The sequence below is a fragment of the Sinocyclocheilus rhinocerous genome, unplaced genomic scaffold (genome assembly GCF_001515625.1).
Source record: "Sinocyclocheilus rhinocerous isolate Xijiao unplaced genomic scaffold, SAMN03320098_v1.1 scaffold1256, whole genome shotgun sequence".
Classification (NCBI taxonomy): domain Eukaryota; kingdom Metazoa; phylum Chordata; class Actinopteri; order Cypriniformes; family Cyprinidae; genus Sinocyclocheilus; species Sinocyclocheilus rhinocerous.
In genome coordinates this window covers 401,083-417,716 of record NW_015646445.1, presented here as the reverse complement: position 1 = coordinate 417,716, position 16,634 = coordinate 401,083, and the positions used below count along the sequence as shown (strand labels likewise).

The 16,634-nt window shown below is 35.4% G+C and overlaps 1 protein-coding gene across 1 annotated transcript in view; it reads left to right on the top strand.

Annotated features, from left to right (window-relative positions):
* The window catches only part of nalf1a (NALCN channel auxiliary factor 1a), a 58,295-nt gene extending 47,541 nt beyond the window's left edge, over window positions 1-10,754 (top strand). Inside the window, exons 2-3 of the mRNA XM_016511943.1 lie at window positions 7,670-7,841; window positions 10,148-10,754. Of these exons, the coding sequence (XP_016367429.1) occupies window positions 7,670-7,841; window positions 10,148-10,428 (453 nt within the window). The 3' untranslated portion in view covers window positions 10,429-10,754. The remainder of the gene's footprint in view (window positions 1-7,669; window positions 7,842-10,147) is intronic.
* The last annotated feature ends 5,880 nt before the right edge of the window (window positions 10,755-16,634 follow it).

Sequence of the window (16,634 nt, the reverse complement as noted above, 5' to 3'; positions counted from 1 at the left end):
CGAGAGGAAGGTGTGTGTTATTGCCAGCCAATTTTTTGACAGCACCCGGGGCTGCAGCGTGAGTCAGCAGCGCAGATGTCTGCTGCTAGCACTGCTCACATCTGGAGAGCCAAGGACACACAACAAATGTCATCAACATGTTGCTTCATCTGGCTTCAAGGGGGCAGAAAAAACATCATCCTGATTAGTGGATCTAAACCAGCAGGGCCATAAACTATAAATACAATTAGCTCTAGAAAAAGGCTCTTTTTTTTTTTTTTTAACTCAGAGCAAGGCCTCAGTGGACAAGGCATGAACAAGGTGAACAGCAGTGCTATTATGTTCTTTTGACAGAAAAAACAACTAAGTCTTACTGGCTCATATAGCTGTAAACATTAGTTCACAGCGAGGAGCATCTAATTTTACAGTTTATAATGTAGCTTTGAATTATATTATGCATTCAGGCATGCTGTTCGATAATTATGTTAAAGGTGAAGCATTTAATTTCTGCACCAAACAGAATTACAATATAATATAATGACTGTGTTCAAACAGGTTACATTATACACACTATACACCCTTGTCCGCTATTCCCTTGTGTCTTTTTTAAAGACTATTACAGAAATATATTTTTAAAAAGTATACCTAACTGCAATCTGAATGTAAGGTTTTGGACACTTATTTGCGCTTTAATTACAATTAAAAGAAAAAGTTTTAAGTTTCAATTAGTATTATAATGCAATAAGTTAAACTAAAGAGTGCTTTTTTATGCTTGTAATTAGTACATCTTTATAGGTTATTTTATAATTATTTCTGTTGTATTTGAAATATGGCTTAAGTGTACTTCCAAAATTACTGACAATCATTTATGGTAAACTAAAATATATTTTAATTTCATTTCTTTTATGTCATGTGTTTAAATATATTTATAATTACAAATTTGTAATGACGAAGTTGCAGTTTAGTATATTTAAAACATTAACTTTAAAAATAACATTGAATAATACTGTGTAGAGTTGTACAGTAAGAAAGTTATTTCCTTTAACCAGGAAATTAACGTTCTTAGAATTGACAGACAGTTGACCCTGAGAGGTCAAGTAAATATCTACAGCGGATATAAATATTTATAATTAATTATAACTAGTTATGATTAATTATTCATATTTCCCCATGAGCTGATTCGCTACATGTGCTTTAGTATGTTAGCCCACACAACACAAATAAGTGTACTTCTTTAAAGCATGAATAAAAAGATTGTAAAACAATGATTTAAAATCTACCTTAAATGATTTTGTTATTCTTAATTTTGACATTAATTTTAATTTTTACACCAGACATATATATCGGCTGAAAATAGCGGTTATCGGCTACTTGATCTTTAATAATCGGCATCGGCATCGGCCCTGAAAAACACATATCGGTCGACCCCTATTAGTCAGGTCTTTGTGTCGTGCATGGAGACATATTAGACAGTACTCTCTGTCAACATAAAACACTAAATGAGGGAATATAGGTCTATCTTTTGGAAGATTGGTGTTCCAACTCTCCAGCAGAGTTCCAGAGACCTGTAGATCAATGACAAGGCAAAGTGAAGCTGTTCTTGCGACACAAAAGTGCCCGCCCTAAGATATGTTTCTCTTATTTTGTCACCTCTGTAGTTTCACGTGGTCGGTTTGCTATGTCAGGTGATTTGACAGTGCTGGTGTTGTTCAAGAGGTTTTTGAGGGATACAACTACTTTGGTTTTAATGTAGTCTTGCAGGGATGTAAATTGTGCGAAACAGCACAGCACTGACAACAGAGCCTTTAACTGCAAGCAAGTGATTAAATAATGCTGTCATCAATTTCAAATATTTTATAGAGCAGGCAGGGGTTTTTGACCTGGGTATCTGAGGGTACCTATATAGGGCCATGATGTAAAAATGTGAAAAAGAGGGAGATTTTCTCCTCCTCATTTTGACCTTTATATTGCTTACTGGGGGTTGTAAGTCAGCATTCTATGTAAATGATATCTAATGTGCAATGTTTTCTTATGTTGGAATGAAAGACACTAAGTACCGGATGAAGTGTTTCTTATTCTTACCCAAAAATACAAAATGAAAGAAAGAGTTAAAACTGAATACAATATTGCTACTCAAGCTGTGTATGAACATTTTTATATATATATATATATATTTGCTTCTTTTCCATTTTGCATTTACTTGTACTTTTACTTTCAATACTTAAGTACGTTTAAGATAAAAAAAAATACTTTTCGTACTTAAGTACAATAAATATCACATACTTTAAGACTTTTACTCAAGTAATATTCTAAACGGTGACTTCAACTTCTACCAAAGTCATTTTCTGGTAGGATATCTGTACTTTTACTTGAGTATGGCTTTCAGGTACTTTATACACCACTGCCCAGAGCGCAGCAGCGTTACATGTTGGCACGCTGCCTATGAGGCTATCGTGCACTGACAATCATGTATTTTTTTAATGTAATTCCATTGTTGTATAGTGAAGTTAATACATTATTGCAAAAAGGAATATAAATATTATATGCCACAATCTTAATACAAAGTCGATGTTTTCTAAGTTAAATCAAACAAACAAATAAATAAACATTGACAAAGCATATATACTTTAGATTATAAACTTTCTATTTATAACCTTTTTTGCTCACTGTGTATTGCATATCACCTGGGGACCCACAGCACAGTACATTTAGTTCAGTACCACTCACTGCTATGATTTGAATCGGGTGTATTAAATAAGGAAGTCAAAATATGCAATACAAAATACAAAATATGCAGTGCTGTGGGTCCTCCAGGGCCCCATTCTTTGTACACAATAATATATCTGTTATGATGTGACAAATCTTAGATCTTCTAATCATAATTCATCTCTGGCAAATCTGGCTCTTCATATGCATTTGCGAATTTGATCAAAATTATGTTGTCTGAGATTACTGTGAATTCTCATTGGAAAAGGCAGATGTATTGATACTTACAACCATGGTCAGCAAAGCAGTGACTGGCTGCCAGTATGACAGCAGCAAAATCACGCCATCAATAAGAGTTTTAGACAAGTAGAGTATCTTTACAATAGCAATATCAATACAATATGAATATTCAATTTCAATGGCAGGGCAGATACTTATTACAAAGTTCCTTGCACCGTATCAAGCACAGTAGCTGTCATCGCTCAAATTAAAGGAAAACACTGGACAGGATGTGGAAAATCTGATTAGCCAAAGTAATAATTAACTGATTTTGTTATTTTTGTTGCCCTACTTTGACTTTTACATGTTACAACTGGAATAGGAGAATCTACTTTAACACAATCTTTACTGTAAGTCCAACTGCTGCTGATTTTACATACATGACTATCTCTGGATGTTAACTTACACACTCATTGGTTCAGAATCACACCCAGTATTGCACAAACTCCAGGTTTCTTAATCTAATCGTGTTCTGTAATAATGTGGCAAGTCTTTTTTTATGTAATTAGTTACCATTGATGCATTATAATGATCCTCGGAAGCACTTTAATTAGATTTGAATCATTAATGAGAAACTCATTGTTAATAGAAAAACAGGTACACACACACACACACACACACACACACACATATGCACAAACACTCTTTACTCCCGAAAATAACACTTTACAAAAATGTTTCATTTATCTAAATCCCTTCATTTAGTAATGTGGTGTGTGTGTGTGTGTGTATGGTGTGTGTGTGCGTGTGTGTGTGTGTGCCTATATTTTGAGGACAAATTTGGACTCCTAAAACTAGTCTCCAAAAACCTCCTTTTGGGGACATTCTTATTTTTTTTAAAAAGTATAAAAATAACTAATTTAAAGAAAGTTCTCTGTTTGGGTTTGCAGTAACAAAGAGCGAGGGCTTATTTTGGATACTGTCTTCCTATCGACTGACATCTGATTGCATTTTCAGTGTTCACGCTTTGTAAACAACATATGCTCTTTTTTTTTTTACCTCTTCATATTTTTGAAGGAAATCGATGAGGAATTGTTTTTTCCTCTGTACTAGAATTTTTGGAGATTTCTTGAAAACTGTATCATTTAATTAGAATATTAAAAATATGGGTTTGACAGCTAATGCTCAGTTCTAAATAGCACTGCACATCAAATTTTGTTTGCATGTTGAATTAATGTCTTTCTGATAGTCAATGAGTAATACTTGCAAGGTCTACAAGGTCAATGTCATATACACCAAGTATTGTACAGGTAGTATGCTGCTAATTCATACAAAATAGTACCGTTTTCTGTCTCTTTTATATGGGTCAAATTTGCAATTCCGTCATGCTTGTTAAGCTTCACAGAGCCACAATTCCTTGATGAAAAAAAAATGGCGAAAGAAATGGCCTCTTTCATGGCGTTCATTTTTGTTTTCTAATCCTTCACTGATGCTGTTCACTTGCATGACCATGCCTTTCCTGATAACGACTGCATAACCCTTAACCTTGGCTCATGGCCATATGGTCATAAGAAATCCCTTGAGGCATTGCGGTGGATACTCATAGCGCTCTTTACCATCTAAGTGCCTGAAGGTATTGCACGCTTTAACCTTTTGACCTGATGATGTGGGAGGATTCACAAATTTTTCATAGCCCTAGAACTTTTATCTCACAGTTGCAGAAATGCTGTGTTGATGGTTTTTAATTTAAAGAATTTAACTGTTGCTCTTTTTAATGCAGTAGTCCCTAGTCAGGGTAAAGTGGCATATTTAATTTCTGACAGCAATAAAAACTAGGCTGTGAGTGACTGCAGTTCCTCCGACCTCCATACGTCCACGCATTTCCTTGTTCAAAACATCAAGAAAACAGGATTCTGATGAAACTAGATATCTTTGTCTTTTGTAATTAATGTCAAGAGATGAGGTAAGTATTATAAATTAAATATATAAATTAAAATTAGTCTAATATAGAAACATCACATGTAGAAGTTGACCTTCAGCAGAAAGCTCCGCCATCTTGGGTGTGGCATGTCACTCTTGCAATATCAATAACAAAGACGCCCCAGCAGGCCTGACTGCCAAAAAGCAAATAGTTATTTTCTGATTCTATATGTAAAATTTTAATTCAGCTTCCATTAGGTTTGAACTTCTTTTTACATATTTGATGAGCTGTATGTGTGTTGATCAGTGTTAATATGTGAATAAAAGTCTTAATTAAATCTGTTCATCATATAAAGCGATTACATCAAGTCAAGTAAAATCACATTTATATATCACTTTATACAACAAGCTTCTTAATAACAGTGTTAATGTTGCAGAATTCATCAATTCAGTTGATGAAGCAGCTCTACAGAACACAATAGTGTCATTATTCAGCTCAATTCAGATCAGCGTTGATTCAGATCAGTTCAATAACTTTGTCAATTTAATCTATTATAAAAATGAGTTCAGTTCAGCTATAATCAGCTCTACAGAAGACAGTAGTGTCATTCAAATCAATACATTTCAATGTTGATTCAGTTTAGCTCAGTAACTGTCATGTTCATCAGTTATGAAACAAACTCAATTCAACCATAATTCAGGTCTATAGATGATGATAGTGTCGTTATTCAGCTCATTTTACAATACTATTAAATAATACTAATAAATAATGTCAGTTGACTAATAGTCAATGTTCCAAAGTTCAGCTGTAAGCAGAAGCCAATAGTGTCTTTATTCAGTGCAAATTATTCAGTGTCTCTTCAGAAGACTTCAGAAAACAGCTTGATTCGCATGGATTACTTTAAGATGTTCTTATGAATGTTTTGGTGGAATGGACTTTCAATGGAGAGAAATAATCTCATAGGTTTCATTAAAAATATCTTCATTTGAGTTTTAAAGATGAATGATTTGGGTGAACTATCCCTTTAAAACCAATCTGAACAATTTGTTCTTGAATGAGACTGATCCATTTCTTGAGTTCATCTCACTGACTCAATGATCTGGTTGTACTGTAGCTCATTGAACTGCATGACCTTCAGTGAATAATGACTTAAAGTTTGTCTGGTCCTTACAAAAAGCTATCATATGGCTTCAGAAGACGTGACAAACTATTTTTCCTGAAATTTTTAACCTTTTTAATGTATTATTTGATTATCTTTGGCTCATACGTTGAGTTACGCCCATATCACAGGAAGCTTTCTTCATAAACACGTACAGTAAGTGCAAATTTATGTGACAACTCTAGATTTACAGTAAACCAAACATTTGTTTTTCAGTTCATCTCACTGACTCAATGATCTGGTTGTACTGTAGCTCATTGAACTGCATGACCTTCAGTGAATAATGACTTAAAGTTTGTCTGGTCCTTACAAAAAGCTATCATATGGCTTCAGAAGACGTGACAAACTATTTTTCCTGAAATTTTTAACCTTTTTAATGTATTATTTGATTATCTTTGGCTCATACGTTGAGTTACGCCCATATCACAGGAAGCTTTCTTCATAAACATGTACAGTAAGTGCAAATTTATGTGACAACTCTAGATTTACAGTAAACCAAACATTTGTTTTTCGCTTCCATCTGGCATGCGATGGGTGAGATGGGGGTCAGCAGCCCCCAATGGCATGTCATTTCCTGTTATTCTGTTACAGATGTCTTGTTTTTAAAGACGTTTTAAGAAGAGAGAGAGAGGAAGAGAGAATCGTCTTAGAAACCAGCTTTCACAAATCAGACTGCAGTACTGGATTCTCTGACAGCCAGACAGTGCTAATGACGACCTGGTTTTCTATGCCTCCAGTTCTCCTTTTCAACATACACACACACACGCACGCACGCACGCACACACACGCGCACACACACACACACACACACTCGTGGATGCTCTGGCATCTTCCCTTTCCTCAACAGCAGGCTGTGCTGTGTGCTATGTAGGGCAAAATAAATGAGCAAAGTCTATTCTTATAGCGCCGTGGAGTCCTCTGCTCACTCCTTGCACTGCCCACTGCGCTCTTCTGCTACTAATTCACTTCATATATAGTGTAATACTATCATTTTGTCACAGTGATGTTGCAGTAGGCGTATTTGGTTAGACGATCAAAGGTACATCATAAAGCAGCAGTGTTTTTATGAGGTCTGCGTGACCTGGTTGGGCCTCTGTGTATGTCACTGAGGCGGGCGGCACAGGCAACTGAGCTGTTGTGAGACAAATAAATGAATCTAGCAAACAGGTCCGAAGTGGAGAGCTGTGCAACTCTCCCATCTGCTGGTCACTTTGAGTACTGCACAATTGATTGATAGTGATGTTGGTTTAAATCATTTGCTATATATAACGTGTCACTGAATGGTATATGAAATAAAAAATGACACTTGTTATGGCACTGTAGTGACAGTGAAGTCAGTCACTCAAGAGTTTATTGCTCTTTCAATGGCGACTGAGGTTTAAGCTTCAAAAAGAACCATGGCAGTATCGTAAAACTCTATTTTACATCTATTTTAAGTCTTTTGAAGGAACATGATAGCTTTGTATGAGGAGGAGACCAAAATTTAGGTTGTTACTCGCTGAAAATCTTGACATTTGCCCTATAGTTCTCCCTGATGATTTCATGAGTGATTCATAAGAGTAAGAGTATGGTAAAAAAGCATTTCCAACTTAAAAATGTGTGAAATCCGACCAACAGGTGTTTGAAAGTTTAATGGTTTGCATTCATTTATTTGTTTGTTTGTTTCTTTCTTGCTTTCTCTGCAGATTGTCTACAAGCCCTGGCTCTGCGCTCAGTATTTCCAGAGTCCTCAGTCAGGCTGCAGTCATAAGATTCCCTGTGAACAGTACTGTCTTGAGGTCCAGCAGAGGTGTCCGTTCATATTGCCTGACAATGATGACCTTATACATGGTGGAACTCCCAGTTTTATATGTGCAGGTTGGTATACAAATATTTGCGAACTCCGTATAGCCAGAACTGTTTGTGCATTATGCACTGTAAATATATGTTAATCGTCATTTAAGTGCTGATAATTCCATGTTTTGTGTCAAGCTGAATTCTAATGTTAGTAATAAAGCAATGAACAGTCCAAATGTAACCATTAAAACAATCTAAATCTTGTATCTGAATCATTACAATAAAGTCTTTCAAATAAAAACAAAGTACAGTCTGCTCATAGGTAGCTTTTTATCAAATCTTATGTACAGCAGTAGGAGACCAGTCACAATTAACAGCATCAATACCCCAAAAAGTAACACATTAAGCACATCAAAGAGATCCAATGCAGCAAGATCAGCAGGAAACCAAGTTTGATTTAAATAATAATTAAAAGATCACGTTATTGTTTCATAGAGCAGAGCGTGTTCATTTCTCATTATAATTTCAGCACTTCTTTAAAGTAAATACATTGGAAATAGTGAAATGAAACATGCTATTTGGATTATCATACAGCTTTTTAGTGACATCTGTTGGAGAATTGCTGAAACTGTCAGACCTCTGCTCAAAACAAAACAAAACCATTAAACAATAATTTAGTAGTCATTTAATGTAACATGAGAAACCGAGCAACACATCCACTGCTTTCTTCCCGTTGAAATGAACTACATTAAATACATTAAATTTCCATGTATGAAATTGTGCTATGAAGTAAAAACATATATGCAAGCAATTAAAAAATAGAACAATTGTATATAGTAACATATATATCTTGCCAAATCAAATAAATGTGTTTATGTATGTGTAATACATTTTTGGACATATATGTCATGTAGATATATAACCATCCTAAAACCCATCAATACATGTTGATATTGTTGACATATAGGGTTGCTACATATAAACAATCATCATATATATTATTAACATACAGTATGTACATATTACATTTTTACTGTGATATTTGATGTTATAAACTTATATTTTCAACTAGAGAATGCATATTAGATATGGCCTTATAAGCAACATACTCTGCAATATCACTAAATTCTTACGCAATATTGATATAGGGCAATATTCCATATATCACATTTCTGTATGCCGCATAACAATCTGGTGAACACTTCATGTACATCACCCTAATCTCTTATACTCATCAACAATCAATAATAATATCATTGTAATCAATGAATAGTTAAAAGATAATAATAATATTAATAATCGACATTATTTAGCAGATTGTTTTTAAATGAGGAAAAGTTATTTATCATATAGGTGCCAACAATATTAGCAGTGACAGTATTTTTGAAGTTAATTTTTGAGGTTGAACAAAAGACAAAAGCATACAAATAGTTGATGTACTACACTAGCACTAAACTAGCTTTTTCTCAAGTGTGAGCATCTTGGCCTTAAAATTAGTTATTTGGAACTTCTTTCATCTTCCCTATTACTTATGAGCTTGACCATTTATTTCTGCTTATATTCAGCTTTAATTTGCATACGACGTCACAGGAATGTCAGTGCCATGGAAAGCAATTAATGAGCAGACAGAAGCATCTTTGTATTTAACACTGCAGCCTTATACTTTTCTTTAATTCATGATGAAACAGCCAAATGCTTTTCAAAGCACGTACAAACACTTTACATGGTGAAGTCTTCAAACAGCTTTAAAAGCCTGCTTTAAATTTTTTAGCTTATGATAAAGCAGTTAGTGTCTTTTAAAACCTTTCACAAACCTTTTAAATCATGATGAAAGAACAAAACGCCTTTAACAAGCAGTTTAATGGACAGACCTTTTAATCCAAAGACTTTTTAATGCAAGATGGAATAGTTAATCATAAGATTTTATGAATATTCAGTTTATACAAATATCTTAAGTGTTTAAAGTAATAATTTAGGGCAACGCCAGCTAACAAAAATATGTGTCCAATTTTTTAAAATATTTTAAAACATATTTTTTGTTTTTGAGAACATTAGCAAAAACAATAAGGGAATGTTGAATTAGGGAACATTACTTTTGAATGTTCTCTGAACTTCTTGAAACTAGTTATTAAAATAGACTAAGATCCAAATAAAAATGTTTCAGAAAAAATGTCCATAAATGATGTATAACTAACATTTTTGTCCCAACATTTTGGGCATGTTATTAAAGACCAGATAACTTTGAACGAAGGTTCATAACTTTGAGAAAATCTTGCCAGAACTCTTTTTTTTTCATAAACACAGTCAGACAGTCATACTGGTGTGTCATACAATGCGTAAGAATTTTCCAAATAAAACACTGATGTGTGTTTTTGCATACACCCCAGGGTTCAAACCAGACATCAACCAGGAGCCAGAGTGCTGTGATGTGCGGTGGGACCAGAAGTCCAACAACCGCTCCCGCAGCACTTTAAAAAGAACTCACCCTTCCTGCCAGCACACATCCGTGACCTCCTCGGGGGCTCCACGGCTCGGGCAGGGCCGGCTGAAACTTTGCTTGCTGGTCTTAGTTCTTCTCCACACTGTGGCTACCATGACGGCCAATCAGAACTCGACCTGCCTGACCGCCATCTTTCCACTGGATGACAACGCGCCCAGAGAAGAGTGATTGGATGATGCTGGGCTGGACAACTCTAGCGTATCCGCTTGCTCCAACACATCTCGCTTTGGGCTTGTCAGTAAAGAAGCCCCGCACTCAGAGAGAAGTTGAGTGTACCGGCTCTTAAGTGAGGCTAACAGTCTCAACCAGAGAACACTTAACCACACTTGTCATCAGCACCTTGTGGGGTTTGGGGAAAACAGCGAACAGGACACGGGACAAAAGATAAGCATAATATGAAGAGTCAGAATATGCCCCCACAGAGACTTCTCACTCTCTTCTGGAACACACATTGTGACACACACACACACACGCACGCACGCACGCACACACGCACGCACGCACGCACACACACACACACACACACACGCACGCACACACAAAATGTCATTTCACTTTGCACTAGGAGATTATCTAACTTTTCCCTTTTATTTTCAGCTGTTATTTTCACTTCAAGATGGTTTTGACTTCTGTTCAGTGGTTTCAGAGCAACCTGGAAAGTGACTTGAGTGTCCGTGGTCCTGTCAAATTCTCTCTTTATATGTTGCGTGCCAGTATTTTGTGTATTTTGAGAATGAGTGTCACACCACAAAGTCATCAGCACCATTCAGACAGGATACAGGCTACAGATTCACGTCTCTCTTTAAAATGCATACATTTTCATCCTGAATAAAATGTTTTTAAATTAGATGTACTCAAAGCCTCAAAATCAAAGCAGCAATTGGCATCAATTAGTGAATTTAGTTTCTCTTCTCCACCTTCTAAGAAACAGATACAACCACCTCGCATTACATTAGAAAATGATGATTATTCCCCTAAGTGTATGAACTGTATGAGTTTGTTAACTACCATGAGATTCTGTTTATTCCAAGATCTTCATCTCCATATCATGTACATGACTTACTACTGATGTACACTCTCAGAAAAAAAGAAAACACAACAACATAAGTACATAATCACATAAGCTGTCACTGTACCCTTTCAAAAGGTACTAATATGTACCTTTAAGATGCTGATATGAACCTATTAGGGGTAAATAAGGTACAAAGGTGTACCTTTTGAAGGGGTACGGTCCTATTGACAGCTTTTGTACCTTTTTTTCTTTTCTGAGAGTGTATAGACTCCAGAGTGTAAAGACCCCATTGTGATGGTACACATTTAAATACAAATATAGTCTACAACAGGTCAAAATAATCAAATGAACAGGGCTTTGGCACACAACTGTAAAGGAGGAGGATGATAAGTATTTTCATACATGACACTACTTTATTATGCACTTTATTCATTTAATTATGTGCTAAACCCTTCAGCCTTTCTGCATTAATTGCATCTTAGATGTTCTGTGAAAGCATAATTTTTTCAGTATGTGGTCCTTATGTAATTCTTAGCATCAACAATGTTTATATCTTTACTCATTGCATGACAATTTGAATGTGTTTATTTAACACGCTTGTATGTGAAGCTGGTTTAACTAAGGTTAACTACCACAGTTCATGTGCGAATGGAATTGAAATAGCTGAACAGAATGTGCTGTTCCATCATAATCATACACAATTACACTGTAATTTTACCATCATTTCCCTGTCAAAAATAACTCTGTATTGTGTAAAGGGCTTAGCAAATAGTAGTGTGTGGAGAAGGAGTTAAGGGCTTACTCTACATTTCTCCTTCTGTGTGGTTGTTGTCTTCAGTGTTTGAGTGTAATGGCTAATAGGGATTATGTGCAGTTTTGCCTTTGTCAGAACCTTATTTTCTGACTATCCTTGTATACACCTGCGCATTCAACACTTTCCTTTGGTCATTATTTTCTTGTGTGTTTATAGAGTAAATTCACTAACGCTAAATGAATTCTTGTAAAGTTAAATTCAAATTACTTAAGAGCAGAGATGCACAGAGAGACTTGGTGACATTGGCCCAGGTGTGCAATTCTTAGGGCAGACTACCAGTAAATGCCCATTTTGGAATACTATTTATAGATTATTATCTATATATTTTTCATAGACTGTAATAAAAATAATTACACTAGTTAATTTAAAATGTTTTCTTTTTTTAGTGTATAGGCTAATTTGAGAAATATCAATACACAATAATAGAGTACACTTCACAAAACAGGAAACTAAACTTTTCAGAATCTCTAAAGTCACACAGAGATGTCTTGTTAATTAAAACATGTAACGCAACATAAGCACTATTTTATGCACAGGTCCCCTGGTTCTCTGTTTTTGAGCCATTGTCCAAAAACATACATTCTGTACGTCTCTGCTTTAGAGTAAATTTAACTGTGCAAGTGATTAAATGTTCTTGGTTTTACTCTAAAACTTCTCTGTCAGTGTTTCTAAGTTGTTTCTGAGAACATGTGTCCGTTTATTCCACATAATTTTGTTCAGTAGTGTTTTCACTGTCTTAATTTCTTAATTTTTCACCATCAAATGATGTACAATGCTAACTTAAAGGATGTCAATTTTCCCAGATGACTTTGTTAAATTGTAATGATCATTCAGCGGAAACATTATGCCTTCATCCAGTGTATATATATATTAAACATATAAAGAACATTTTGTTTTCTTTCCTTTTATTTTTTATTTTCATTTATTTATTTGATCACACTATTCAGCTGAGTGATGAAAACATGAGCACCATTGATTTTAAAGGCTCATCTTGTCACGATCTCTAGCTGGAGTGCCCGCGAGCACTGCTAGAGGTCACCCCATCCTGTACCTTTTACCATTCGCCCCAGACTCCATTTCCGATAATCCTTTGCCCGGACTCATCATCAATTACAATCACCTGTCTCTCATCACCTCATCAGTCTCGCACCATAAGAATAGAACACACATCCCTGCGTTTCATTCGGAAGGGCTCATTCCTATGCCCTAAACCCTTTAAAGGGTTTAACCTCCGGAGAGCTTCCAAGGGTTGAAGGGTGTAGGAAACCAAACAACTGTTTCTTGAAGTGCCCTTCTGTGTCATCATCACGTGTCCACACGGAGGCGCCGTCATCATGCAAAGAATCTGCGCAAAGGATCATGGGAGCCCGAAGTGTCCATCAATTGTACCCTTCGAAATCCTTCATTCCGAAGGGCCCTTTGAAGTGGCCAGTTTTGAGCACTTCGGTTTGGAATGACTCTTCAATATGGCATCCATGATTGTTTTCACTCCGAAGTGCCCTTCGGAGGGCGATATATACCGTTTGGAATGCACTGACAGGAGCTCACATCGCTGGTGATTGAATGTTTTCCAAGTTTCCTAGTTTTACCATGCCTTAGTGTTTTTGACCCTGGACTGTTTCCTTGATTCTGATTGTTTGCTGTCTGCCCTCACCATTGCCCATTGTCTGGATTACTCTTTTGCCTCTGCCTTGGATATAACTGTTTGCTGTTACTGGACCCTGCCTGTATGACTACGCCTTATTGAATAAAGCCTGCATTGGACTCTGTTCTAGACCAACTTGGAAAACATTCAATCACCAGTGATATAAATGTGTGTGCTATTCTTATGGTGTGAGACTGATGAGGTGATGAGAGACAGGTGATTGCAATTGATGATAAGTCCAGGCAAAGGATTATGGGAAATGGAGTCCAGGGTGAATGGTAAAAGATACAGGATGGGGTGCCCGCTAGCAGAGCTCCTAGTCACTACAGCTAGAGATCGTGACACATCTAGACTTTCCCAGTATAATATTAACAACATAACACAATATCTATTACACTAGGTGAAGGCAACACCAACTCTTAAATGAAAATTATTATTTACACTTATGCAAAGGCAACACACAGCAACAGAGTTATGACTGAAACTGGGTCTACTATGATAGAAGATATGGGTTTGGCTGTTCAAAAAAAAATCATAGAGAACAGAGTTTGAATTTATATCAAATCAGTTACAATAAAATTCTAACAAATGGAGCCATTTTCATGCTCAGTGTTGCTGTAGTTACTGTTTTGCCTTTGCATAGGATTATACAACGAGATCATATTTAATTGAAGATATCAGACTATGAATGATCACAGATTATCAAGAGACTATGAAAATGTATGAATGTCCAGCTTGGAAGAGCTGCATTGAACATATTGTAGTCCATCTGATGCTGTAGGGCATTTGTTAATTACCAACCTGTTTCATGCTGACTTCAGGATCAGAGATTTCCTTTTATAGTTAGCCCAGATGTATTCTCTGTCACTGTACTGTATTTCCATTGTAAAGTCAAAGACTGCTCATATATAATCTAACCCTGAATCTGGCCTCGCTGTATAAGATCCCGTTTACCGTCTAGAATCCGTATTTCCCAGATATCTCTCTTGTTCCCCTGGATTTAATTCTATAGTGTCATAAGTCACATAACCGATCCTGATCCCATTTTGTCGAAATCTGGTTATTCTGATATAAATTGTAAGATTTATTGGAATGTAGCCTGTCCTCTTTGAGGTTTTTCCTGTGCTTTTGTTGTTGATTCTGTTGTTCAGACACTTTTGTTTGTCATGTTTATCAAGATTTCAATCACTGTTGACCACTTGTCAAAAAGTATGATTTACACAATGAATGCTCTTCTCCTCTGGAAAGGTTGCAACTGGAACCTGTGGTTTACAAGCATAGAAATGGACAGACATACAGTATATAGAAATAACAGTTATTATTACAGTGTCATATTGTCATACAATAGATGCTTTAGTTCAACAATTTTCTTTGATTTTTTTTTTTCACAAATACTTTGATTAATATTTATAAATCAGTCTCACTGGTCATGACCTTTTTTGAAGGTAAGATGAAAATACAGCTACATTTATTAAAGTTCTGTTGTAAGGGAAAATAAATAGAGATATAAACTATTCTGAAACTGCTGTCTGTGATTTTTCTGACTATCTGTGTCTGTGTGTTTTTAAAAAAAAGATTATCTGCAAACTAACAAGAGAAAGTATGCAAATGCTTTGGTGTAACATCACAAAATTTGGTTTGTATAATCAACTTATCTAGGACTCTAGGAGATGACTTATCTAGCCTTAAAGGGATAGTTCACCCAAAAATGAAAATTGGCAGTTCCAAAAATTTGCTGAAAATTTGCCGCCACATACTCTTGTGAACAATACTCAGGACTGTTTCCATAAGGCTATGGATTCCAGGTAATATTGTTGTAAATAATATTCAATTTCTTGCACAGACCGATCATGTCACTTCATAAGACCTCAAAGTAGGCCTACATAATCAGGAGTCATTTACATTTAATTTAATTTACATTTAATTTTGTGTTCCCTGTATATGCTTTTTTGACTCTCAAAGTGACTACAGATGTGGACTTGCATGAATTAGCATGTTTCTAGCATTAAATTGCATGTTGGTAACATGTTTCTAGCATGTTTGACATTTAGCATGAATTTTCGTGTTGATAACACAGCTAACATGTTTTAGCTGTTGCTAGCATGAGTGAGCATGTTACTACCATGGTTAACATGTTGCTAATATTTTGCTAGTGTTCAACATTTTGCTAGCATGAATTAGGATGTTGTTATCATGGTTACCACATTGTTGGTATACATTAAGATGATTTTAGCATGTTGTTAGCATAGGGTGACCAGACGTCCCCATTTTCCGGGGACAGTCCCAGTTTTTGGTGTCCTGCGTTATATACACAGACTGCGTTATATACATAGCCTATTAAAACAAAGTAATACTATTTGTGTGCAGTGTATAACAAGACATGTAGGCTGCGGGATTGTTTTGCACAAAATAGGCCTATTAAACATTACTGAAACTTCCGCTGTCACAACTCTGAAGTCTCTGATATGAATAATATAAAAAAATAATAAACTAATCAATTACACTTGCAGAAAAGCACATACTTTGTAGTCAATATGAGCCTAAAATGCAAAATATTAAACCTGATTAGGGATAGAAAAGATCCATTTCCAGAAGCATAAGTTTATAAACATAAAATTTGAAAAGTTGTAGGTATGTACACACAGTTGTGAAAATGTTAAATACAGTTAGAAAATAACATATTTGTTGTTTTATTTATCATATGCTATCATATTTTGTTTTATTTTAATGTGTTTTTGTAAAACCATAATTTTATTATAATACTAGCCTACTGTTTTGAGATGTTTGTTATTTGCAGGGGTGTAAAATACTTGAGTAATTTTACTTGATTACTGTACTTAAGTATTATTTTTGGGGTATTTGTACTTTATTCATGTAAAATGTAAACTGATTACTTGTACTTT